Source organism: Coloeus monedula (assembly GCF_965178545.1).
Source record: "Coloeus monedula genome assembly, chromosome: 6".
Lineage (NCBI taxonomy): Eukaryota > Metazoa > Chordata > Aves > Passeriformes > Corvidae > Coloeus > Coloeus monedula.
The window spans coordinates 59,172,221-59,198,084 of record NC_138786.1 but is presented as its reverse complement, the minus strand read 5'-3'; the positions used below and the strand labels follow the sequence as shown (position 1 = coordinate 59,198,084).

Genomic DNA, 25,864 nt, shown 5'->3' with positions numbered 1-25,864 from the left:
CCAGTGTCACAATCAGCAGGGAAATGACAGCCCTTCATCTGCTACTCATTTTGTAAATCAGTTGGGAGAAAGCTCCAAGCACATATGTAATGCCTCCAGAAGGGAATTTCAGGTTCTGGTTTTGATATCTGCCATCCCACAGGGGGCTGGGGAGCACGTGAGGGTGTATTCATTGCTCTGCTTGTTCGTGTGTAATCTACCTATGTCAGAGCACATCTTGTGCACAAGGCTCCTGAAATGTTTTACAGGCAGGCCTGTACAGACACATAGATCAGAAATGTTCATATCAGTCAAAACCACATCATATAATTTCATGTGAGAAATCTGTTATGGTTTATTTCCCCTTCCCTTTACTTCCCCCCCGCAAAGTCATGATAATGGTAATAAAAGAAAAAAAGACAAAAAAAGTTTGAAAGAAACATTAACCACCAACTTTATCTGGACAAGTCTTGTAACAGTCACATTTAATGTCATAGGACAGACCCCTTTATCCCTTTTTCAGACACAGAAGTTTCCCAGAAATGTCAAAAGGATTTTAATAATTTCTGCAGTAAGTTCCTGCATACAGGTTTTCCTGGCTCTCACAGCAAGTCCAGTAGTGCTCAGCTCACAAAGATCCCTTTCAACTTGCTCTTTAGACATCAGGGAGGGTTTTAGGCATGTAAAGTAAATTAGTATGGGGAACTAAAAAATTTTTAGCCCTCTGAAGAGAAAATTTTTCTGTTATTAACTCAGGGGATTTTTTTCTTTTCTCACCTTACTACAAAACTACCATGTAAGAGAGCTGGTACAAACATAGCCAACAGCCCTGTGGTTAGGGCAATCCCTAGAGGTGGTGAAGACTGAAATTCATGTTCTTTTTCAAAGTTTGGATTTGTACCTTGGTGTGCCACATCCCAAGAGTGTGCCTTGCCTGCTGACCTTTCCCTGATGACCTAAATCCCACCCTGGGCTGAGCCAGCTTTCCCCTGGGAGCTGGGTGGAAACCAGCACCTTTCACTGGAATGTTTCAACCCATTCTGTTCAACAGTTCTCTTCTGCCCTTCTACTTAATGCTCCTTCCACAGTGTTTGCTGTGAGGGATCTCAGTCTGTTACACATCCACATTTCCTTCATGACTTGATCCCATCACAGCAGTGACACTCTGGCAGTGACTCCAGGTATTCACATGAACTCCATTTTCATTGGATTGAGGCTGTTGAAAGATCCCAGTTTAGTAGAAAGGAGAAACCAGCTCTTGCACCAATTATGGTGCAGAATGGGAGCAGTGAGTTTGCTGCTGTATTGTCATTTCTGGATGGAGTTTCATGAATTCCAGGATGATATCCCTAGCCTAGATGGAAAACTGGCTGCTAGCATGTGAGCCAAACTGCTCACTAAATCTGGAGCTTCCCTTAGAATATGGCAGGTGCAGACTTAGCCACCAGTCTCTGGGGGTATGGGAAGTACTGGAACAGGCAGAGTTTGAAGTGCTAGGTGTATTTTCCTTTGAAAAATTGAAAAGAGGTGGCATTTCCAAATATTTGGTTCCTTTTGCTAGGTCAGAGTTTAGGTTAATGTTTACTCATGCTCAGTCTTTCCTGTGACTTGCTTTAGTTTAGCTGAAGCAGGACTGGGGGGGCCCTGGCTTTCAGAAGAGCTGTGCATCCATGTCTGTATCCTATGAGGAAAAACCCAAACCACGGGAAACCAGGGCACACTGTGAGCACAGAGAGACAGTGTGAGCCAAGGAAGGGGACCCTGGCAGGGCAACTGGGTGACCTGCATCCTACTCCTGGCTCTGTCCCATCTGCTCAGTAGTCTCAGGCCACCACTTTTCCCTCTTTGTTCTGTTTTCCTTCTTCCCTTCTGCATTGTCTGTTTTGAGTGCAAGTTCTGTGGGACAAGTTGTGTGTTTCTTCCTAGGTGTCCGCCCAGTTCCAAGCACAGGGCAGTCCTATGCTTATTTAACTCCCCTAAGGCACCACTAAAAAGCAAACAAAATGAGAGATGGGAACATTTTTGCTCTTATATATTTAATAAGATTAAATATGTATTTTAAATGTGAGCTCCTGTGGGTCTCCTGTTTTTTTTTCATTTACACCCCGAAGTAATCTTCAGCTTTGATTGCACAGGAGGCTTTAATGTTTACATCCTTGGAAGAGGCTGGAGCTGGTAGTTGAAAGCACAGCCCTGTGCTGCTCAGTGCAGTCCCAGCCTGCCCAGGGGGCTGGTCTAACTAACCAGAATCAAATTAAAGCACACCATAAAATTACAGCATGCTTTTCTGTAAAGTTTTATTTTTACTTTCCTGGGCCTGGCTTTCAGGTTTCATTAGGAGCAGCACTCAGCAGAGCTCCCTGTGGGCTGAGGGTACCCTCTAGAGGAACAGGCACTGGCAGCAGCGAAATACAGGGATGGTTTGTCTTCCCAGGGGATTTTTAAGGCCGGTGAGAAATTGGGGGACATGAAATGCTGCCTCTGGATCCTGCCCATTTGTGCTGCTCTCTTTGTGGAAGGTGCAGGTGATTTTAGGGGTCACATTTAAAGGGAGAGGTGTGCTTCTTCAATCCTCCCAAAATCGGGGGTTTGTGGTTCCCAGGCCTGGTGGGAATAAGTGCAGTGCAAAGAGGGACACACCACTTAGTGTTTCCTCCTGTGCATAGTGCTGGCAGAGAAGAATTTAGGTTGGAAAAGACCTTTTAGGTCATCAAATCCAACCATTATCCCAGGACTGCCATGCCCACCACCAATCCGTGTCCCCAAGTGCCACATCTAAAGGTCTTTTGAACACTTCCAGGGACTGTTATTGTTATTCGACCACTTCCCCTAACAGCCTGTTTAGGGCAGCTTGACCACCCTTTCAGTGAAGAAATTGTTCCTAATATCCAATCTAAACTTCCTCTGGTGAGGCCATTTCCTTTTGTCCTGTCTCCTGTTCCTTGGGAGCAGAGCCTGATCCCCACCTGGCTCTATCCTTCTGTCAGGGAGTTGTGCAGAACCAGAAGGTCCCCCCTGAGCCTCCTTTCCTCCAGGCTGAGCCCCCCCAGCTCCCTCATCAGACTTGTGCTCCAGATCATTCCCCAGCTCTGTTCCCTTCTCTGCACATGCTCCAGCCCCTCAATGTCTTTCTTGTTGTGAGTATCCCAAAACTGATCCCAGGATTCGAGGTGTGGCCATGGGGGTCACCTCAAGGCTTATTCTCCAGGCTTTTGGGATCATGCAGGCTGAGCATGACACTCAGGCTGTCAGTTCTCTTCAGTCTGGCCAGCCCTGCTGGGAAAATTGCTTCCACTGCCCATGGAATGGGATGGGTCTTCCTGAAATTAAGCTTCACTTCATGGGATGAAAAGGAGTTGTTTGTTACCCAGATTTTTGCAGCCTTTCCCTCTTCATAGGGGTATTCATTATGTTCAGATCTCAGCACTCTCCAGTTGAATCTGACTGTCTCTTCACTCCCACACAATTGGAAGGAGTGACTTTTGTTAGCAAGGGCATTGGCAACACAGCTGGTTTCTCAAAGAATTATGGAAAAGCTGACAGTATCTAATGACAGCACAACACGTGTGCAAAATGATGCTCCCATTCCATTGTCCCGTTGCAAATGCCTAAGCTTTATATTCCTGTTGCCTCGCCTTACGGCAGCACTTCAGCGGCTCTTGGTTTGAAAACAAAAGAGGCAGCTCCATCTAGAGGTCTGTGACAAGGGAAGAAATCCTGGTTTTCATAGCTCTGCTCTTAGGAGTTTCTGTTGATGCAGTGTTGTTGTATGTGTTGATGTATATGTGGGAGTGCTTTCTCTCGTTCAGCGTGGCTTTGCCTTCTGGTTTCTAAATGTTTTATAAGTTCTAAGATTTTTGGAGCACGGTCTTTTAGAGCAATCCTGAGCTATTCTTATTTCCCCAGCTTACTCAGAGTGAGATGCAGCTCAGCAAGAGCATCCCTATGTGTAGTTTGCTGTCTGTGTGCAGAGTTTGGGAGAGAAATGGGATGGACAGGGAGGTCCTGAGCATTGTTTCTCCCTGATTCTTTACAGTCATCTGAGAATTTCTCAGTGCAATGTGTGAGAGAGGACTGTGCTCAAGCCTGCGCTGGTATTTTCTGGCTGAGTCCACACTCTGATCCCAAAGAAGGGAAGAGTACCACTGTGGGAACCACCAGGGAGTGGGGATGGGGACATGCAGGTGACTTTTACTCATAGGTGTGCACCAACAGAAGTGTTAGTTTAAGTAATTAGGAATCTAACAGTCTGACTTAAAGGGTCCTTGGGATGGCATCTTCGTATCTCAGAGCTCTTGTGCTTCACTGAGATTTAAAAGATCTCAGTAAAAGTGCATACAGAGCTTTTTTTCTTCCTCTCAGTGATGATTAAAGCACAAACACAGAGATACATCCCCTGCATAGCATATTCCAGAGTGCAACCCTGCCACAGGACTGCAACCAAATGCTGGGGGTTGTGTTGGGGTTTGGTTCTGAACCAAAAGGAGAGTTCTTTGTAATGGACTGAAGAATAAAAATCAACATTCCTTAGACGGAATTCAAAGGTTAATAATGCCCAGTACCGCCTATGTGCTTCTTTTCCTTCTAATCATCCAGTCCAGGTAATTGTTCTCTTCTCCCTTTGAGCATCCTTCATCATCATTATATTTTCTACAGCGTACTCTCATCAGCATACTTTTAACACCATTATTTCTAACCCTTTCCTGCTGCCTTTTCAACTTCCATCTGTACTACAGGTATTAAAGATGACAGATCTTGTGGTTACTAGAAAAGAAATGTACAGATAAATAGAAATTATTGGTCAATGCCTGCATTTCAGTGGAACAGAGTTCAGCACTTGAGATGAAGAAAGAATAGGCAGTTCTTGGCAGATGGGACTTCGTTCTAATGAGAAAAAGAAATTTATGAGAGACATAGCAGGAAACTGAAAGATCAGCCTCAGTCTTGACTGAAAAAAGAACTTTGAGGGCTTGCTGATCCTTTGCCAGTGTTAAAGGAATCAACTCAGTTAAGTATTCTTAGCTAATATAATGAGTCTGCAGCATGTAGTCATAATAGCTCCATAACATTAATACATTTATTTTTTTCTCCTCTTTAGTCTACTTGCTGTTAAACAATGTCTGCTATTGTTTTAGCTCAGGTCATAGTTCAGTCTTTGGAGGACTTAAAAAATGCAAAGTTGAATTATTCAAGAAAAGAACAACATCCTACTTCTTAAGGAATAATATTAATATTAGATAAACACTGCAGCGAGGAAGGACATCTTTAACAAGATCAGGTTGCTCAGAGCCCCATCCAACCTGACCTTGAATCTTTCCAGGGATGGGACATCCACAGCTTCTCTGTGCCAGTGTTTATCTGATACAAATCAACCCTCTTTTAGTTTAAAACCATTATTCTTATTGCAACAGGCTCTACTAAAAAGTCTGTCCCCATCTGTCTTCCAAGCCCCCTTTAAGTACTAAAAAGTTTCCCTGGAGCCTTCTCTTCTCCAGGCTGAACACCCCCAACTCTCTCAGCTTTTCCTCACAGCAGAGGTGTTCCAGCCCTCTGAGCATCTTCATGGCCTCCTCTGGACCATGTCCAACAGTTCAGTGTCCTTCCCATGCTGGGGATCCCAGAGTTGGATGCAGCACTCCAGCTGGGCAAAGATTCTGGGGTCTCTTCATTGTTTGAACAGCCCTGGTGTTCCTCATGGAAAATCCTGGGATTTATTATGTTCTGAGCTGACCAGAAGCTGAAAGAGGCAGAGATGCTCTTTTATTCTACCTCATTTCCAAAAGGTAAAGAGAATGCACACACACCTGATGGTCTGGGGCCATTCCCAGCAAGCCTCTGCTGCTTAAAGGAACCATGTGCACATCCTTGGGCTTCTTAAGTACTTCTGAATTTCTTGTCCAACTGGTTCTGTTGCACAACATGTTAGCACGTGCTGGCTTGGGAAAGAGGGTAGGAAGGAAGTTGTTATCAGAAGCTGATAGGAGGGAAGCTGTATCCCAAGTGCCTTGTTTATAGGCAGGAGCAGATAAGCTGACTCATATCTCTGAGTCCCCAGCACTACAACATCCCCATGCTCATACCACGTGAGACACAGGCATGGGCATACACAAGAGGCTTTAACCCCTGCCCCAGGGATGATTGAAGCACTTTCTAATCCTTGGTTGTACAAACCAGCACAAACTTGAGCCTGTTAGCAAAATCTCCCACCTTTTTCCTCTCGATACTGGATCCATTGGCTGCCATAGCATCTGAATGGGCTCGCAGGTAGCACTGAGCTGCTGTAATTTGACCAAATTTGAACTCCATGCTTGTCCTCTGACCACTTTGTGTGTAGTCAAACCATGACAAGATCCCATTGCAGAGGCCAAACTGGAACAGGGTTGGTGAGGCATCTCCAATGCAATGCATTCAGATTCTGCACTGAATCACTTTATTTGGAGGAGTGTGACCTCTCCTCTTCAGAGAGTTAAGCACCACATGTGCCACCAATACCCTGTGCTGGTTGTGGCCCTATCTGACTGATCCAAGCCTTTAGGGAACAGGGTGGCTCACCTATACCACGTGTGCCTTTGTAGGAGAGAAGAACTTTAAAAGTGCCATCAATAACTGCAGTGCAGTAGAAAAAGACCAATAGCTCAGAAATTGAGTTATTTCAATACCATTAAATGTACCCAACCCCACAGAGGGTAAAGCACAGTCATTTCACATATCCCTACCTCTGAAGTGCTGATAGTTCTCTTGCAACACCAGTCGGGTCTAGCACTGATTGGAGGGAGTCCGGAAGATCCTGTTCCCATAGAGCACTAACAATGCATTTCTGGGTGTCTCCTCCCTCATTTGTGTACCATGGCACTGCAGGTTGAAGAAAACTGCTCAGACTGCTCCATGAAAGCCACTTCCATGACAAGCTGCTGTCAGTCCTTCATGGCATTTTGACACTGGTGTTGTTTTTCCATTGCTTTGAACTGCAAAAATGTGAAAAAAGCAGAGCAAAAAGTGGATCAGGTGTCTTCAGCGTTCAAAATGTGGGAGGGAATGTCTTTCATATCTTGGTAATACTGGGCAATATTGCTCATGTGCAGGCATTTGCAAGATTGTGGCTCTAAGCTCATTTGTAAACCACATGGCCAGACGAGAACTGTACAATTATCTGCACTAAATGTTAATGAGGGACAGATCGTATTCACCCCTGCTTGATGCATCAGTCCCCATGAAAAGGAAGTAAAAGGTATTTTTAAACTTGAATGTTGGATTTCAGTGAATTAGAATGAGAGAACCATGAATGAAGCAGATTTTCCAGCCTCCTATGTACACATTACTGTGTCTTTTACTTAAATCCCATTATTACATATGTGGGTGGAAGCTGCTGCCCAACAAAAATACACAGAAAAATCAGGAAAGCAGAGGGCACTGCAGATGCCTGGTGCCTCAGAGCTCTGTGGTTTAGAGGAGAGGTTTGTTGGGCTAGGGGTGGGGGGCTGGCATGCAAACTGAGTGTCCCCATGGATGCCTTGAACCCATTTCTGAGCGTGTCCGTCATGTTCGGGAATAAGTGAGAAACTAAATTATAAATAATAGAGCAAGACTGCTGGGAAAGAAATAAATCCCAGTAAACCAGAACAATCAGTTTGTTCTCCAGTGTTTCCTGTACAAGTAATAAAATCTAATAACTGAGTTGCTGTTAACAGTTAATGACCACTGCATTTGTTAATAGACCCAGACAAATGAGAGCAGTTTAATACAACAAACAGACCATTAGCTGTATTAATGGTTGGCTTGTAGGAGTTAGTGCTCTTATAAACTATATTCTGCAGTTTATAATACCAGCACTTTATAAAATGACCTGGTGTTTTCCAAAAAAAAAAAAAAAAAAAAAAAAAAAATCAGGTGAATTGCAATTTAGTAGTGGAAAATCAGTATGCATGGCAACTAGGAAAAGCTGATATTAGGCTACAATCTCTTTTTCTGTTTTGCACTGGAATAAATCAGGATCAACAGCAAACATACAAACCAGGGCTGATTATTGTATATCTTAAATGAGTGGCAGCTTTGCTTTTGACTTCAGTGCATTGTGCATTGATCCTGTAATTATTATCATTAGAGAGGAATTTGATCTTTTTTTGTTTTGTTTTTTTTTCCCCCCCTAGACCACAAATGATTCCACATATGGGATATTCAGTCTTTAGAACCTGTCATTGTTTAAAGCTTTAACAAGCAGTCTTATAGAAAGAACTATAAAAGGGAAGTGGTATAAATAGACTAAAATTAATAGAGGAACAAAATAGAGTTTGTTCCTGCTTTAATTTCCTCTACAGTTCTCTTAATTTTTGTATTTTTTATAGTGTATTTAGCTGCAGTTTGAGTTACAAAAAGTGTCACTGGCATTTTTTGCAGTGGTAGTTGTGAAAGCCAAAGTTTTCCCATCACTTTACAGACTCATAGCTGAATGCGACCAGGGTCTGGTAGAAATTTGAAGTGGAGCAATTTAAGCCTTTGCCCTTAACTTGCCAAACGAGGATGATACTAAATTATTAAAGAGTTATAGGTTACTGGAGAAAGGAATAATGCACACTTTGGTAAAAAAAAGAAATGGAGATTTTTACAGGGTGCATGAATGGGCTCTAATCTGTGTGTATCTGTAGTGTGAGATGAGGCCAGGCTTAAATCACAATATTACAACAGGACTTGGCCAAGCTCTTTGGCTTTGTTTGTGGAGCTGAACTGCAAGTTTTTCACACAGATTCCCAAAAACATAAGAGAGAAGTTGCATAAACTCATCCTTAAGGTTTCTGTGACCTGAAGGAAGAATGCAGAAGCAAACTCAGAGAGTTGTTCCCATCTTTGACCATTCACCCACCTGCAGGAAGTAGTGCCTAAGCCAGTCTAAAAAGATGTCACTCCTCAGTTTTTTTACTTAGATATGGAAATTACAGTCCAGAGGAACACAATAAGCTCACTTTATCCCTCCTAGATTCATCATACCTCAGCCATGCTGTTCCATGTCCTTCCTGTTGATTCCTCTCAGGTGGCAATTTGTGGTTCAAGAAGTTTTTGGGCCAAGGTTTATCTCATGGTCAGTAGCCACTATTAAGTCTATCCTCCATTAACACCTAGTCCTAACCTGTATAAGGGTGTTTATATTTCTGGCCTCCATTTTTTGCAACAAACTCCAAATTATAACTATGCATCCTGTGAAAAGGCATTTGCTTCTTATGTTTTAAACGTCTGACCTCAACACAACTGCAACTGTCCCTTAGATCTTGGCTGGGAAAGACTGAAAAAAACCTTTCCCATTTATACAGCCCATGTGGTTTATGACTGTACAGATCTTGCTCATATTTTCCTTTTCATTCATTCCTTCCCAGACTTAGAAATATTAAGCTAGGCAATTTTTTTCCCTTCACAAACATTTGTTGTGCCTTTCATCACCTTTGTCATCTTTTTCTGTGCCTTTCCTAGTTCTATTCTGCATTTTTTGAGATGGAGGGACCAGCAGGCTTGCACACTATAAATGGTATGAGTGTGTCATTTATACAGTGCCTGAGTGACAGTTTTGGCATTGCTGTCAGTTCTTTCTAACAATTACCAACAATCTATTTGTCTTTTTGATTGTTGGTGAGCTCTAAGCGGTTTATTTTTTTCCAGGGGGTTCTCCACCACTACACTAAAACCTCCTAGAGTGGCAGGTTAATAAGATTGCCTGTAACCTGGTTTGTTTATCCTGTAATTTACCCATAATTCAGATTGCACTGCCTCATCTCCTTTGTTTTCTATTTGTTGCCACTGCATGTCTCCCACCACTCTGCTGCTCAGGCACATCAGGAGATCTGTTCACTCTTCTCAGCGGGTTCCTTGAACAACTCTGTGTCATGGGCTGACTGCTTGGCCATCCAGCCTGGCAGGAAGCACTGGGAAGAGCTCAGCCTCCCTGAACACCCGAGGGCAGAGAATGAATCACCCTGCCATGCCTGGAGCCTGGTCTCTGAGGTACTGCTGAGGAAGGGAAGAGAATCCACGCTCCTGCAGACCTGACTGGCACCCAGAGCTGTGCAAGGAGGATCAATGCAGCCATCACCAGATGGTGCTGCTGCATTCAGCCTTGCAAGGTCATTGTGTGCAGGGATGTTTTGATTCTTGGAAGAAAATACTGAACTGGGGATGTTTTTCCACTGCATGGATGTCTGGAGAGTAGGCAGGGTATGTTCTGACTTCATATCACTGCTCAGTTCTCTTTGAGAACAGGACATTTGGGCTTTGGCTGGGAGTTCAGAATAGGGGTGTGTTCAGATGCTGTTTGAGATGATCTGTTCCAGACTGGTTTGAGTGGATAAACAAAATTAATTAGATTCACATCATATGAGTCCACAGGATTGGTTTTTTCCTCCAGCAGAAAACTGGCTCGCAATGCTGCTCACCAGAAATACTTACAACTATGGCTCACCTGCTTTTTTCCATAGGTTTTACAACACTTGCTGTTTTTCTCTTTTTTGAAGTCTGGGTGGAGGAATCACATTATCACATGAGATTCCAATGAACCACTGTATAGAAAAAGTTCTTTAAGTCCTCATTCCTATTGCTATTACAGATGAAACTTCAGCAGGGCAAAGTACTTCACCCTGTGTGATTAAGCAGAGGAAATGCCACTGTCTGAGCTTTTAACCAGCAGATTTTTATCTTCTCCCTGTTTCTGCCAGTAAATATGTGAGCCAGCCATTACTTCTAACAAGTAATGCTTGGGATGACTTTCATCTCTGCCTGTTCAGAAACCTGAGGAAAAGGTAAAGGAAATTTTGATGGTATTACAGCAGTCTGTGATTGTAATTCATGTTTATCTGTTAACTTAGTCTTCCACCTCCAAACACTCTTCACTGCTATTGCACTGAGCCTTTTGAAGGGCTCTAAGCAAGGTAAAATCTGTATTTGATGATTTGGAATTTAGAGAGGGAGTGCTCCAGCCTTTCTAAGGCCTTCAGCCTTATCCTCTGGGCACTCATGCTGGGTGCTTTAAAGTTTAGTCTGTCTTTAAACTTTGTCTGCAGCCATTAGCGAGTCCTGGTGAAGTCTTCTAAGAACTCTGGGTTGCCCATGATGGACAGTATGGATTCTACCCTGGCTTCATGGGACAGCTCATAACTAGGAAGGACAGAAGTGATAAAAGTAGAAAATGACAGATACTGATCCTGTTGAAAAAGTGAATGATGGACTTTTTTATTTTATGGTGTCATGAAAGAAGAAATGGTGAATCCAGACATGAAAGCAGTAGCAGATATACAGCTGGTAAAGAGAAATATTTATTTCTGACCAGCTCACTGCTGTGGGATACCGGAATCCAAGAAGGTACGAAGATTAAAACCAGGGAAAATAAACTTGCCTAGAATGATCACAGCTAATTTCAGAAGGAACATCAACACAAAAATCCTAAATCTTCAAGTCTTTTATGAGAACAGAGTACTCTGTGTTTACTTGGCTGTACCTGCTGTTAAAAGATCTGGAGCTGGTCACTCCTGGAAACAAAATCCCAGAACCTGGGGTGGCAATTCGTAAGACTAAGCCTGTATTCCTCCTGAGGATGAGCTGTCCTTACCAAGTTCAAAAAAATCTTAAACACTTATCTTTTCCAGTTAATAGTGACAGATCAAGGAACTTAAAAGCCCTGAAAGGAAACCTGTCAGAAGTCTGATTTAAGAGTCTACAAATTTTTCTGGCAGAACAGTTGGTTCCATGTGAGGAGTGATCACATTACTGAACCTGTTCCACCTGCTCTCTCCAGAGGAGGCAATCAGAGACAACCTGCTTTGTCTGAGGCTTGGAAGAAACCTTGGCTTGGTGCTCCTGCAAAACTTGGGAGTTCTAGAAGAAGAAAACAACGTGGAAAAGGGGGCAAGGGAGGAAAGGGGTGAGGAAAAAACAGAAGCAGTCTGCTAGGGAAGGTGAAAGACGGCAGAGCTGAAGGTGAGAGGAGAGGTCTGGAGAAGTAAAGAAAAAAAAAAAGAAAGAAACACACCAAAAAAAGGCTGCAAACTGTCAGCCAGTCTTGGCACCATCCAGCTGTGGTGGGGTCACTCAAAGGACCGCATCTTAGGGAGTGCAACCTAATTCAGATGATGTCGGCTAAGCAGTGCCACCGGGAAGGCAGGATTTCATTGTTCCCTACCCAGTTCACACCGCTTTCCTGTGAAATCTGCAAAGCAATTAAAACTAATTAAATTCCGACTTTATTAAGTGCGATCAAACCCCCGAAGAAATCCACCCTAAAACCAACCCTGCAAGCCGAATGCCAGGCACGTTAATCAGCTTCAATTAACCCCCAAACGGCGGAGTTGTTACAATACGGCAAAGCCAACACATCCTTATGTTCTCCGCGCACGTTCTCCCGGCTGAGCGATGCGGGGAGGCGCCGGTTGTCACGGACGAGGTGCGGGCGGCGGAGGCAGCGATGCTCTGGGTCGCGTGTTCGAGGGGCCGCAGGTCCGAGCAGCGGGTGCAGCCCCAGAACCGCTGAACAGGGGCTTGGAGCCCCTCCGGGGTGTCTCGGAGCTTGCCCCGGCGCTGCGTCCCCGCCGCGCTTCCCGGGGCCGGGCAGCGGCCGCTCCTCGCCCCGCGCCGGGGGCTCGGGGCCGCGCCTCGGCTGCAGCGGGACGGGCAGAGCCGAGCGCTCGCCCGCCCATCCCCGCCCTCGCGGCGCGGGTTCGCGGCTCCTCCCCGCCCGCGCCCCACGCCCAGGTGTCCCCGAGCCGAATCGCGCCGCTCCCCGCGGCAGGAGCAGCCCGGCCCGGGCGGCGGAGCAGCGGCGGCGGCGGGGGGCGGGCGGGGCGCGGCGGTTCCGGAGCCCCGGCAGAGCCCGGGGGCGGGCGCGGTGCCGCCGCCCGGCCCCCTGAGGAGGCGCGGCGGGGCTGCGCCGGCCCGGCAGGAGAGGCTGGGTGCCTCTCCCGGCGGGAGCGGGTTCTGGCTCTCCTCCCGGCTCCCCGGCGCCCCGGGGGCGCGGCCATGTCCGGAGCCATGAAGTTCAGCGGGTACCTGAAGGTGCGGATCGGGGAGGCGGTGGGGCTGCAGCCCACCCGCTGGTCCCTCCGGCACTCGCTCTTCCGCAAGGGCTACCAGCTCCTGGATCCCTATGTCACCGTCAGCGTGGACCAGGTGCGCGTCGGGCAGACCAGCACCAAGCAGAAGACCAACAAACCCACCTACAACGAGGAGTTCTCGGCCACGGTCACCGACGGCCATCAGATCGAGCTCTCCGTCTTCCACGACACCCCCATCGGCTACGATGACTTCGTGGCCAACTGCACCTTGCACTTCCAAGATCTGCTGCGCTCCGCCGCCCCCAGCGACACCTTCGAGGGCTGGGTGAGTACCCGTCCGGAGGAGAAGCCGGAGCAGAGCTCCTCTGGGAATGAATGAAGGGCACTCGTGGAGCCGGGGCTTGTCCTTGCATGCCTGTGCCGCAGACACGCAGCCCGGTGTGTGTCTGCAGGTACACAGGTGTGTTCTTTCACGCATCTCTTTGTGCCCCTCTGCCTCACGTTTGCTCACGCTGCTGTTCCTTAGGGACCCTAAGGACAGAAAGCCTCAGCTGCGGTAGCTTGAGGGTGAAGACGCTGTAGTGGAGGTCTGTGAAGTCTCTCTTCCTCTTTGTAGACGAGCAGAGAGAAGACCTGTAATACATAACTTGCAAACTACACCAGCAAATTCACACAAAGGTGCCCCTTTTCTCTTTCTGCTCAGCACACAGAGGTGCACTTGGAGACTTGGTTACCTGGGTTGGATGCGTTTCTGCCCAGCTCTACACATGCTTGCACAATAGTTTGATGTGTGCATGAGGATTTCTTTGACTTCTTAGCAGAATGACAGGACTAGTCTTGTGTCTGTTACATACACCACTGCTCTGGGTCTATGCAGTTTCACTCTGAACTAATTCTAGGTTATTTCCAGGTAAATGTCACTTGTATGCAGCCCAGAAAACCTCATTTATGGCTTAGTCTCAATGGTGAGAGAAACAGTACAGGCTCTAAAGTTGTGCCTTTGCTTCCAGTCTTGTAAAGGAGGAGGGGATGATTGCTTTGATCCAGACAGTAGTTTGCTGTTAAGAGATAGGTTAATAAAAAAAGGCACTTATTCTGAGGAGAGAACATGCAGAACAGTTGAGAATGTTCAAGACTGTGATGGGTATAAAGTTTTTGAGGCCAAGAAGTTCAGGATATGCGGTCAGATAACCACCACAATAAAATCAGACGTTGAGGAAGGAGAGCTGACAGTGTAGAGAACAGATAGACATCTTGATCCTATCACGGGGGAGAATGCTGGGGCTTTCTGCTCTCAGGCAGTGTCTGTGGCTGAGGTGTGATGTTACACCTTTGGGGTGATTACAGAGAATGATTAATAAATGTATATTGGGGCAATTTTACTTAGGTACCTTATGGATAGGCGTGAGGGTCATGCAGTGAAGGTGTTCTCTCTCAGACAGTCCCTGATGCGATTTTTGTGTCAGACAGAAGGGTCCAAGCCACTCTCCAAAGCCTTGGCTGAGGTGTTGCTCCTGACAGCCCAGCCAGAGCTGAGGTCATGGGGTTTTCCTGGTAGATGCATGCCCAGCTTCCCAGGCTGCCTGTCCCCCTGGAAAGAATCTGCTCCTGGGATTTGTGCTAAACCAGTTTCGAATAAAGAACAGACCCCTACGGGCAAGGCAAAGGAGTGAGCTCGGGATAGAGCACTGGGTTTTTTTGAGGGTTTTCCTGGTGTTTGAATTGCTGGGGATGTTTGCTTTTGAGAGAGGCCCTATCCTCTTGGGAGGCTGGAGTCATGGTCGCACTGGAGCTGGCTACATGTGGGATGGGACTGCTCTTCTGGAAAGGTGGTGGCCTTATTTACATGACTAAAATACCTGTCATAATACTGCTGCTGGTGGGGATGCACATACATTTCTTTCATTTAGTCCATCCTGCAGTGCTGATTTTTAGGGCAGATGCAGTCTGTGGCCTCAAATACTCACCTGGTCTTTGGTGAGGAAGAAGTTTCTAATCCTTGCAGGATAGACATGTGTTTTATGAACTCCTGTACCTGTGGGCTGATGGGTGCAGTGGGGTGGGAAATCACTGAATTCTTTTAACTAGACTGATGTAAACTGATGTTGTATCTGGGCATGTAGACAGAGGCTAAGAGCTGCTGCTCTCCCTTGAAATTAATGTCTAAAACTTATAGCTGGGGTGGATTTAGTGGGGAATGAGCAAATGTTTGTCTTCTCTTGCCTTTCTCTCTCCCTTCCCTTCTGATTTGCTTTGTTAGCTTCTCGCATGGCGTGCAGCCTGGATCACATGATGACAGGGAACAGCATCTTGCCCTGATAATTTAATATGTCTTGATAAATCCAGCAAGGCTGTCACGGGAGTTTGTGTAATCAGAAGGATAGGAAATGCTGGTTTGTACTAACCCAAGGTCCATGAACTGCTGGCACAATGCAAAACAGCACAGGGACATGTAGATGATTTGTAACACCTCCACTCTGAAATCCTTCTTTTCTCTCCTTTTTCCATCCCCAAAACAAAAGCACAGATAGGCAAGTAAGGAATGAATCGAGTAAGAGGAAAATCGATGAATCCTCCTAAGTTTAATCTGTCTTATGCTTACTTGGCTGTGCACAGTTTTTCGTTTTGATTTGAAATAGAACTTTTATGTTCACTTTTCAGAGACAGGGAAAACAGTATTTTGGTAAACTCCAAATGAATGATAACAGGCAAACATGGCAGGGCAGTTGGCTGCCTCAGGAATTACCTGTCACAGTCTTGGTGTCAGCTCTCAGGCTCATGCTGCTCTGTTTATAAACATGGATTTTCTCTCGCTGACAAAAAAAAAAAGTGATTAGTTGTAACATTGGTCAGCACCTTTTGTGAGAACTTAGGAAGTTTCAGCGAGAGGCAAGGAGGAGCAGTTGGTGTGTAAGAGTTGGTGCTTCCCAGATGACTTGCAGGTACATCACTGCAATTATGACCCCGAACAATTAGGCAGATGAGTAAGTGTATGGACATGAGCTGTCTCATCAGTAATGCTTATACACCTGAGTCATCCCACTGGGTGCTGGGACAGAGTTCTCTGTTCATGGTTTGCTTTAAAATTTGTGTTTCAGAGACTTCAAAACTGACCCTTTTCCTTCTAACCATTTTGGTTGTTTTCTGAAGTCTTTCTAGTAACGACATTAGCATGGTCTGGATATCTTCTAATTTGCGTATAAGTTGTTAAACACATTTGACTAATTTTCCACAGATCACATTTCTAAGAGCTTATTAACTTCAAGATCCTTCTTGCTGTTTCCCTTTCCTTATATTTACTTGTCAGGCTTCAGCACAGGAGTTTTCATTAACATTGTCAATTAAATGCCATTTTGCCTTCAGCATTCTTTAATGCAGTCAAAGCTGAGAGCGATCTCTCCGGTGCCATGTTCTGTCTCTGGTAGGCATTTGCCTGTGTGGGTGTGAGATTGTGCAAACCTGAATTGTTTTACACAGGTGCGCATGACCAGGTGCAGGGCAGGAGGGAACTGAGCTGGCTGCTCTCTGAAGCTGTTTGCTGTGATTTACATCAGGGCTGAAACTTGCCTCTTAAAAGCATTTAATTCTGCACTAGCCTGTGCTGGGATCTTTTTACTTGGCATATGCACCTTTAAAAGGTATTATCGCCTGTCTGACTGTCTCTGAGTGCAGTATAGAAAGCTGTCCTTTATCAGTGAAACAAATGGAGTGCTCAGTGTAGCTGAAATGGGAGATGTTTACAATACATAGGATTATTCCTATGAGTTTTATGTAGTAGCTGAAGTAATTTTTAACCTTGGGGAAACACTCTTTACAGATACTGAATGGCATTGTTACAAGGGAATTATTTAACCACAGTTGTAAAAATTGTTAGTCCCTGGGTGGAGATGCCATAATTTCTAAGACTTTAACAAGGAGTAGAAATTTAAACTTTGATCTTGAATAGCAAATCATCAGAGTACACTGAAGGAAATCACATAACAGATGGGCTATAAGATTAATGAGCTGGTCGCAACTTCCTGATGAGTTTGTTACCATTTGCTTGTGTGCAGGAAGAGATTAAAACAAATAATTCTTGTGCGTTCCTTCACTTCAGCTCTTTTGCCTGTATCCTTCCCTATGATTTTTTTCTTTTTTGAGGCAGGAATAATTGTGTTTTACCCATGCTTATATACAACTGTATTTGTTGAATGTTAAGTTGAAGATTTAAAAGATAAGTCAATTTCTCTCCAGAGCATCATGACTGTGGCAGAGAGCCAGGGTGCTGCAGGTCAAGTATGATATGGTTGCTGCTTCTTTTGACTCCTGCTTGGCTGCAAGTTCTCCAGGTAGGCAAAAGTTGCTTCAGGAAGCCAAAATACTTTATAACTCTTGACAGAGGATTTTATGGTGCAGTATTTTGTGTCTGCCCAATTGTAGAGATGGATTGCAGCTTGCAGAGCTGAAATAAGTGGTGTCTCCTTCCACAGGGCAGGAGCAGGCTGAGATAAAGAGCAAGAGTTATCTGTACATTTGACTTCTGTTTCCATGCACATGACAGTGGTGTACGTAGTGCAGATCTCTGATCTGCGTGAAGGTCACACTGCATATTAGTTAGACTTGTGTAAAATGAGTTCTTTCCCTAACTTTTTGGAAGCTTTAAGTTGTTTCAGTGATTGTTATTACTGATATGCAGTTATTATGTTGAATAGGACTTGCAGAGAGAAACACCCACTGCAGAAGGTAAGATGGGTTTGAAAGCTACTGGAATTTCAGCTTTTCTTGCTTTCCTTTAGTTGTCCTTTGGCCCTATGAACAGACCCCTCAAAATGCCAACAGAGTCTGATGCACCACGGCTGCCTGAGAGTGCCCTGTGGCCTAAAGCAAAGGCTGTAATAAGTAAGGGAAAAATTGTTGCTATTTGTCAGGTGTTTAATAGTCTGTGGGGGTGTGATGCTAAAAACAGTTGTTCTCATTGAGGCAGATGAGAAGCTGACTGTCACAAAGAGCTGTGCACATTTGTGCAGAACTGCCCTGTTCCAGCATCAGAAGTGGAGCTAAGCTGTTTCTTGCTCCTCCCCAATAAATGGCCTGTCTGGCAACTGTCAGAATCCTTGGAGAACATGGGCACTTTGCTTGAGAGCGTGTTTGGCTGGGAAGATTTGACCGAAGTATGAGAAGAGCCAGTTTCCAGTGATTGGTGTCAGTAGGGGTGCATGGGACTGGAGTTCGTGTCCTGGCTTTGAACTGAGTGCAGCAAGATGTGGGTTTGGCTCTCAAGGTTTTCTGGAGTTGTAATGGGGCAGCCATATGGGCAGTGAAGTGACAGTGTTCCCGTCCTCTCAAAGACATTGTCACTGCATTCACTTGGGGCTGGGGCTGAGGAAGAGAGTTCTGTGCATCTGTGCATTCATCTGTCTTAATCTCTTCCTGCACACGAGCAAATGGTAACAAACTTAACAGGGGCAGAGCCAGAATTCTGGGAATGCAGGACGAGGCAGGACAGAGTGCAGGCAATCAGGTGCTGCAGTGACCTTGCTACCAAGTGCAGTGGCAATCACCTCAAGGTGACTGGAATGATGTACTGGAGTCCTGCATCCATGCCTGGGGCCCTCAATAAAAGAAGAACATGGACTTTTTGGAGGGAGTCCAGAAGAGGCCATGAAGATGCTCAAAGGGCTGGAGCACCTCTGCTATGAGGACAGGCTGAGAGAGTTGGGGTTTTTCAGCTTGGAGAAGGCCAAAGGGAGGCCTCGTAGCACCTTACAGTACCTAAAGGGGCTAAACTAGACCTGAAGAAGGATTTTTGACAAAGAGACAGCAAAAGGGTAATGGCTTTTAACTGACAGAGGAGAGATTTAGATTGGATATAAGGAGGAAGTTTTTTACAGTGAGGGTGGCACAGGTTACCCACAGAAGCTGTGGATGCCCCATCCTGGGCAGTGTTCAAGACCAGGTTGGATTGGGCTTGGAGCAACCTGGTCTGGTGGAAGATGTCCCTGTGCATGGCATGGGATGTGGAATGAGGTGGTCTTTAAGGTCCCTTCTAACGCAAACTGTTCTGTGATTCTGTCAAGCCCTTTGTTGATGTGGTTGGCTGGAGTGAGGGGCGACTTTGATGCCAGGGGTACCTTTACATTCCTGCTGATGGTGTTGCTGCTGGATCAGTTGAAAGCCTTGGTTGGAGGGAGAAGAGGCAGCCAAGGGCTGATGCCCACGTTGCTTTTGGCAGCGTTGGTCATGGTAGAAGCCCATGAGAGGGTGTTTGCAGACCTGAACCTGCAGCCTCGGGATTGCACTTTGCAGAGAGGCTGTGAGGAGGAGAAGGGGGCAGCAGGGTGAGTGCAGCACAAGTGAGCCCAGCACCCCAGGAAGCTCTGTCCCCAGCTCTGCGTCCCGCAGGCCTTGCCTCACCCTTTTGGTGGTTTATATTTAGCTTTTTGCACAGGTCTTTCAGTAAAGCACATTTCACCCAGCCTGTCAGAGGCTTTCTGTTTGGAATATTTTCTGAGTAATGATTTGGTTTCTGGCCATTTTGAGCTTATAGGCAATAAACTCTGCAGAATGGATCATCAAGGGGGCCATTTAAGCTATTGAAATGCTATTAGAAAGTCTACTGATTTACAGGGTAATTCAATATGAAAAACATATCCCTTACTGAAGTGAATAAGACTCCCACCCTTTCTTCACAAACTATCAAAGCTCCTTTCATGTTTTAGGCTTTAGCTATTGTGCTTTGTTAATACAATCAGGAAACTGAGGACCTTTTGTGTAACCATGGAGAAGATGAGCAGAAGAGTTACCACATGAAATTAGTTACTGGCAGCTTTTATAAGGGCTCTGGATCAGCCATCGCACCTTCTTGCCTCCCAAATTTCATCCTATTTAGGCATGCAGTTAAGACACGTCAGACCATGCTGCAAGTTTAATGTCCTCTGGAGAGGATGAGCAGTCTTTGCTCGGATTGCTTGCTCCACCCCTGTGCTGTTTGTGGGGCCATGCAGTGACCCAGGCTGGAGTCCTGGCTAACTAAGCTGGCGCCGTGTCCTGGTGGAGATCACTGTGTGGTTGTTCTTCTCCCAAGCCATGCCCTTGTGCTGGTACAAGATCCCTGGCTGGTTGTGAGGGAAAGGCCTGCTTTGTAGTAATGATATCAAAGATAAGAACTGTGTATCTAAAACAAAGCACATCCTGAAGCGTCCAATTAACATTGCTAAGCCACTTAGGGTAAGCCAGACAAACAACTGTATTTCTGCAGTGCCAATGATACTGTTTTATGCTTTGATATCATGAGATGTTCTCATCACTTAGGGAGGTCAGTTGCTGAGGAAACTGTCCTGCTATAATTTAAAGCCAGCACCACGAGCAGATGTAAGCCAGCTTTTGTCGCGTTAGTGCGATGCCGTGTGGGAACAAGCATCCCTCAGCAACTCCCATGCTCTTGATATTCAGCGTCTGTCCTGGGCCCAAGGTGATGGAAAAAATTGCTTTTTCACTGCCCCTGCAAGACCTTTTGTGCCCTTGTTGTGCTAGACCAGAGGCATCTAATCGATGTCCAGATCTATCCTGCAGGCTGCCAGAGCAGTCTGACCGGCTGATGGCCCCGCTCCCTGCACTGCTCTGTCCTGGGCCCCTCCAGTGTGGGGCAGGTTGCAGGCAGAAAAGTCATTCTGGCAACTGCCCGGGGTTTTTTTGGCTTTTGACTTCCTTGTGAGACCCACTGCATCTCCAGAAAGCCTCGTGCTTTCTAGCCCACCAGTGATCTGTGTCCTGATGGAGAGATGCAGCCCTCAAGGCAGAGATGGGATGCCTGTGTGCTGTCTGACAGATGGGTGTCATGCTCTGGGCTGTCTCCTCTGAGTGCCACACTGCAGAGCAATGAAGCCTAGCCTGGGAAAGATGGCAATCCTGGGCTGCAAAGCCACAGGGTGTTAGGGGTGTCAGGTCTAGGATAAGATTTTCACTTGTCTGCTGGACCTCCGTGGCTCTGGATGGGAATTTTTGTGCTCTGTCATGTGATGTGGACCTGCCCTTCAGGTCAGCCCAGCTCACACTGCCCTAAAACCCAGCTGCTGTGGCTGTGCTTACCCAGGAGCTTTGCCAGGACAGAAAAATGTTGGCAGGGGAGGAAGGAGGGAAGGAGGTATGAATCTGTTAGATGACATTACATAAGGATTTTTTCTTGGTGTTCACCTGCCCAGTTTCATAAGTATTAAGTTTCATGAGTGTATTTGTATGGCTGTATTTGTATCAGTGATACAGTGGCAGCTCTCCAGACTCCTTCCAGGAGAGATCTTTCTGTGGAACAGGCAGGAGAGGAAGTATTGGCTCAGAAACATGAGTTGGGCAGCTTTGGGAGCTTGAGAATGGTATTTAGGACTTAGTGGAATTTCTTTTTTCTTTTTTTTTTTTTTTAAACTTTTTACTCCAATACAGATACTTCTATCAAAACGAGGAAAAGACATCCATTCAAGACACATTTCTAAATGTGTGGTTTGCTGTTTGAATATTGCATGCTAGCTGTATGTTTAAAAAAATCAGTAAAATCATTTGCGGTGTGAAATCACCTAACAGATCAGTAGAGCCCAGTAGTCTCTCAGAATGAGGGGACTGAGGGACAGGATGTGAGAAACAGGCTGTGTGTCTCTGCTGTCCCAGGACTTCATATCTAATAGTAAGAATCACAGTGACAGATTGTCTGATGGTGTGCATCCAAGGGCTGAGGAGAGGTTTTAGGTGGTAGCTCCATATCTGACATGGAGGTGTTTTTCTTGCCTTTCTCTCATATATTCTATGTCAGCCATTCTCGGAGACAGGGTTTTGACTTGCCAGCTGGTCTCATTTGGTGTGAAAAAGCAGCTCACACCTCTCTACAGCACCTCTGGGTTCTAGCCCTCTCTCGCTCTTTGGCCTGCTCTGTGGTTTCTGTTTTGCCTTTGCTTGTTTATTTTTTTCTTTAATTCCTTGTCATTAGTCTGCATTTTAGCATAGCATGGTCTTTCGCATTTTTTCTCACGAGTGCATTTAATTTTACTCTGTCATGTAAGCAAGACATCCCATGTAAATTAAAGTCTTCATGCACATGTCCACTTGCCTCATTTAGTATCTTAAACCTTCTGTGATAGCAAAGTGGTCTTAGTTTGGGAATCCTTTTGTCATTTTTGGATAGAAAAATCTTTGCCATCATTCACAGTTTCATAGATGCTGTAGTAGGTTCAAGCAGGACCAGTTGTAGTGGTGCTGAGTGCTGTGGATGTGAGTCAGAGAGAGAAGTGCACTGTCAGAGGGATCATTTAGGATTGTGGCAGTTCTCTGGAGCTGGCTGGCTCCACAGTCAGGATAGGAAAGGGGATGACAGTTTCACTATGACAATAAAAGTCAGCATGGGATGTCTGTGCTCCGAAGTGCTTTTATCTGACAAAATAGTTGGCAAATCAGTGCTGTCTCTGGTAGCATTGGAGCTGGCTTGTCCACATGTGGGTTAGTTCCTAGAGCAATTCTCTCCACCTAGACTGGTCAGTGTGTTCATCCCATGCTAAATGTATTCAGTTCTGGGCTTTGCTCCTTCAGAATAACAAAGGTTGTCTAAATCAGGAATGACTAATGAAAGACTAGCTTATCCTGTTTGAATTCCTCCTTTGTCCTGCATTTATTTTCTTGGTAAACAAGGACATATAGCTTGTTGGCCTTTTCCCCAGGACTGAAGAGCAGAGGAAAAATAGAATTCCAAGTAGTGAAATTTGGGATTGATTTAGTGCATGTTTTCTTCTGTCTCGTATCCTTCAATTCTTTTAAATTTTACATGCTTTAAATGTTACCCTCCCCTCACGTGTAAGCTGGCACACACATGGAGCTCTCCATTCCTCACTTCTTTCTGGCATCAATTTTTAATAACATCAGCGTGAAAGTTGCCTTCTTCCTTTCTCACTTGTTTTTAAAAAGTTTGCCTGTCTCTTCTGTGAGATTCCTGGAGAACAGGAGCCTGGTGCTTGCGTCTGCTGTTGCTTGTCAGGTTTACGTCAGCGGATTCCCCATGGCTTCCATGGAGTTACGCTGCCAGCTTTGCACTGGCTAATTGGGAGAAGAACTGGACACGTTTCCTTCCTCCTCCTTGCATGCAACCAGAGTTGATAATGATGGCTGGGTTGTACATTATTTATGGGGCACAGCGAGTGCCCATGGTGCTCTGAGAAAGGAAGGAATTGGCTTCTGTCAATGAGTTTATTATCTGGGTTATTCACAGACTGAGGCATCTCACATTAATATATTCAATGAAAATTTATTCTCTAAGGCAGTTTGCTCCTGAGCCTGGAAGAAAATACAACCATGTGAGGAAAGTGCTCCCGTGTGGTCCAAATCCAAGGTGGGATTTCTTGTCAAAGCTACTCATTGGAACGCACTGTTAATACAAAAGCTACGGTGGTGTTGAGTGTGTAGGGTGAGCCTCCATCTCCTAACAGGGCTTGGTGGGAGTATTGCTGCTGATAATCAGTTTTCAGCACGGAGCCCCACGCTTACCGCTTCATTATCTGCTTACTCAGTAGCAGTAAAAAGTCCAGCTTTGGGTACTTCTCGAGTACAAGACTGGCTTGTGAGAGAGGGTGATTTACTGGAGGCTGTTGAAAATGACCCTGTGATCAGTTTCCTTTTTTAGAAGTTTCTGTCCCTTGTTTCTGCAAGGGACTCGTGATGTGGCAGCTAAGAAGAAATGCTGGTTTATTTAGTCTTCTTGAACGTAATGGGACATACCTGTGGTCATTTAGTAGCTACTCTACAAGCAACTAAGCTGTTCTCACCTTAGGGTGGAGCAGAACTGGGTGGAAACCCAGCAGTGCCATCTTCCTCTCAAAAAGTAGCCCCTGTTACAATAATCCTATCAATACCTAATGATAGGAACTAATTTTGACCACGCTTTCAAATAATTAGGTTTAGTAACATCTAGCCTGTCATGTCAATAAAGATGATATTTTTCCCTGTTTCCTTGATTCTAGAAAGGAACATGTTTCACTTTCTTCTTGCTGAATGGTTTATCAAAACCTAGATCATCAAATTCGTTTTGCTCATGTCCAAGAAAGGAGCAAGGTCTAGAGCTGTGCTAGTGAGCCCAGGCAGTGGGGCTTTATTCTTTCCCTTTGAGGGACAAAGAAGGTATGATGTAGACAAAATAAATGGTACAGGAATAGATAAAAGTTTCTTTGGTGCATTCCCACAGGTTGAGGCTGAGATCTCCAGCTCTACCTGAAGGACAGTGGAACCCCTCCCATATTTACTGTAGAGGAGCTGTCTCTGCAGGCCAAGACTCCCTGTATCCACATCCTTAGGGCTTGTCATCCACTTGGAGTGACAGTGTTGAAATGAAGAGCAGACTCCTGGATTCTGGAGGCTCAGGAATAAATCTTCAAAAATTTGGGCTATGCTGCACATCCTCAGAGAATGATTTTCAGCCCCTTGTAGACAAAATAGGTTCGTGTGCTAGTATGAACCTTTCCATCTGGGGTAATGTAATACTTGCAAAGACACCCAGTCTAGGAAAGAGTTTTGTGTTTAAACAAGGCCTGTGACTTGTGGGCTCTGGCAGTTGGCACAGGGCAGATCTAGGAGGGCACCCGGCAGGTTTTTGCCCTCCTCTGCCCCATGGGCAGTCGCTGTGCAGCAGGAGAGGTGGAGAGCTTCCTGCTTGTGTCTCTGCTTCTTGCCTACCCCATTTCACAGCTGAGCTTGCTGAAGAAACCATCAAACATCAGACGAGTCCGTGTGGGGGGCTGTTAGCTGTGGTTTTGGAGTCGTGTGAAAGCAGCCGTCCATTGTGCTGCCTTTGCAGAGGAGTGGTGGCGGCCGGAAGAAGAGGCGGGGGCGGAATTTTGGGGCAGCTGGGGCCCTTAATCTGCTTTTGGTCAAAGCTTGATGCCAGGATGGTTTTTTCTTGTGTTTTGGTTAATGATTTATCAGTTCACGGAATCACAGAACGGTTTGGGTTGGAAGGGACCTTAAAGGTCATCAAAGTTCCACCCCCTGCCATGGGCAGGGACACCTTCCACCACACTAGGTTGCTCAAAACCCATCTAGTCTGGCCTTGGACACTTCCAGGGATGAAGCAGCCACAGCTTCTCTTGGCAACCTGTGCCAGGGCCTCACACCCTCACAGGGAAGAATTTCTTCCTAATCTCTAATATGCACCCTCCTTCATCTTAAACCATCATCAACCCTGTGCTTTCCCATCAGTTTCCCATGGCCACTGTTGGACACGTACCAAGCCCCCTCTGGGGTTACCTGTGCTCCACTGGAGGGGTTTTGGGAGCCGTGGCTGCTCCCCTCTCTCTCGGGTGAGAGTTGCTGTGTGTGGCTGCATATCTGCAGGAGAGCAGGATGTTCATGCTGTGGTGTAGAGCTGCCTGGGAACGCCTGCGTGCTGTGGCACAGACAGGACACGACACACACTCATTTCAGGTCTCGCTTGGCGCTATGTGGAGCAGGGAGAAACCCTTTTGGCTGGTTATGTTCTTTCTGATTAGCACTATCTTGGTTAAAATTCTTCGAATTGAAAGCTTCAGAATTTTGAGAAGAACCTGAGAACTGAGAGTTGAAGCCATATCTAAAATCATCATGTGGTTCATTTTAAAATTGTACGGTTCTGATTTTGTCAAGAGTAATACTGCAGGATCTGAGTGTATTTCTGCAAAGAGGAGCAAAGATCATTCAAGTTGTCACATGTTTTGGCATACTTGGATGTGATCTCGGAAGGTTTCTGGTGTGCCCTTGCAAGTTTGTCATTTCCCTTTGTCATGGAGAAAGCTGTGTCTGTGATTAATACGAGGTCACTGGTGTTATTTCTATATATAAATAAGCTTAGTGCAAAGAGACTTGCCTCAGCAATGCATATGCAG

At 45.7% G+C, this 25,864-nt stretch overlaps 1 protein-coding gene across 1 annotated transcript in view; it reads left to right on the top strand.

The window, feature by feature from the left end:
• Positions 1 to 12,966: 12,966 nt before the first annotated feature.
• PRKCH (protein kinase C eta) overlaps positions 12,967 to 25,864 on the top strand; it is a gene marked incomplete at both ends in the record, with an annotated part of 112,734 nt that continues 99,836 nt past the window's right edge. The window contains one exon of the mRNA XM_082283005.1: positions 12,967 to 13,326. Coding sequence (XP_082139131.1) covers positions 12,967 to 13,326 — 360 coding nt within the window. The remainder of the gene's footprint in view (positions 13,327 to 25,864) is intronic.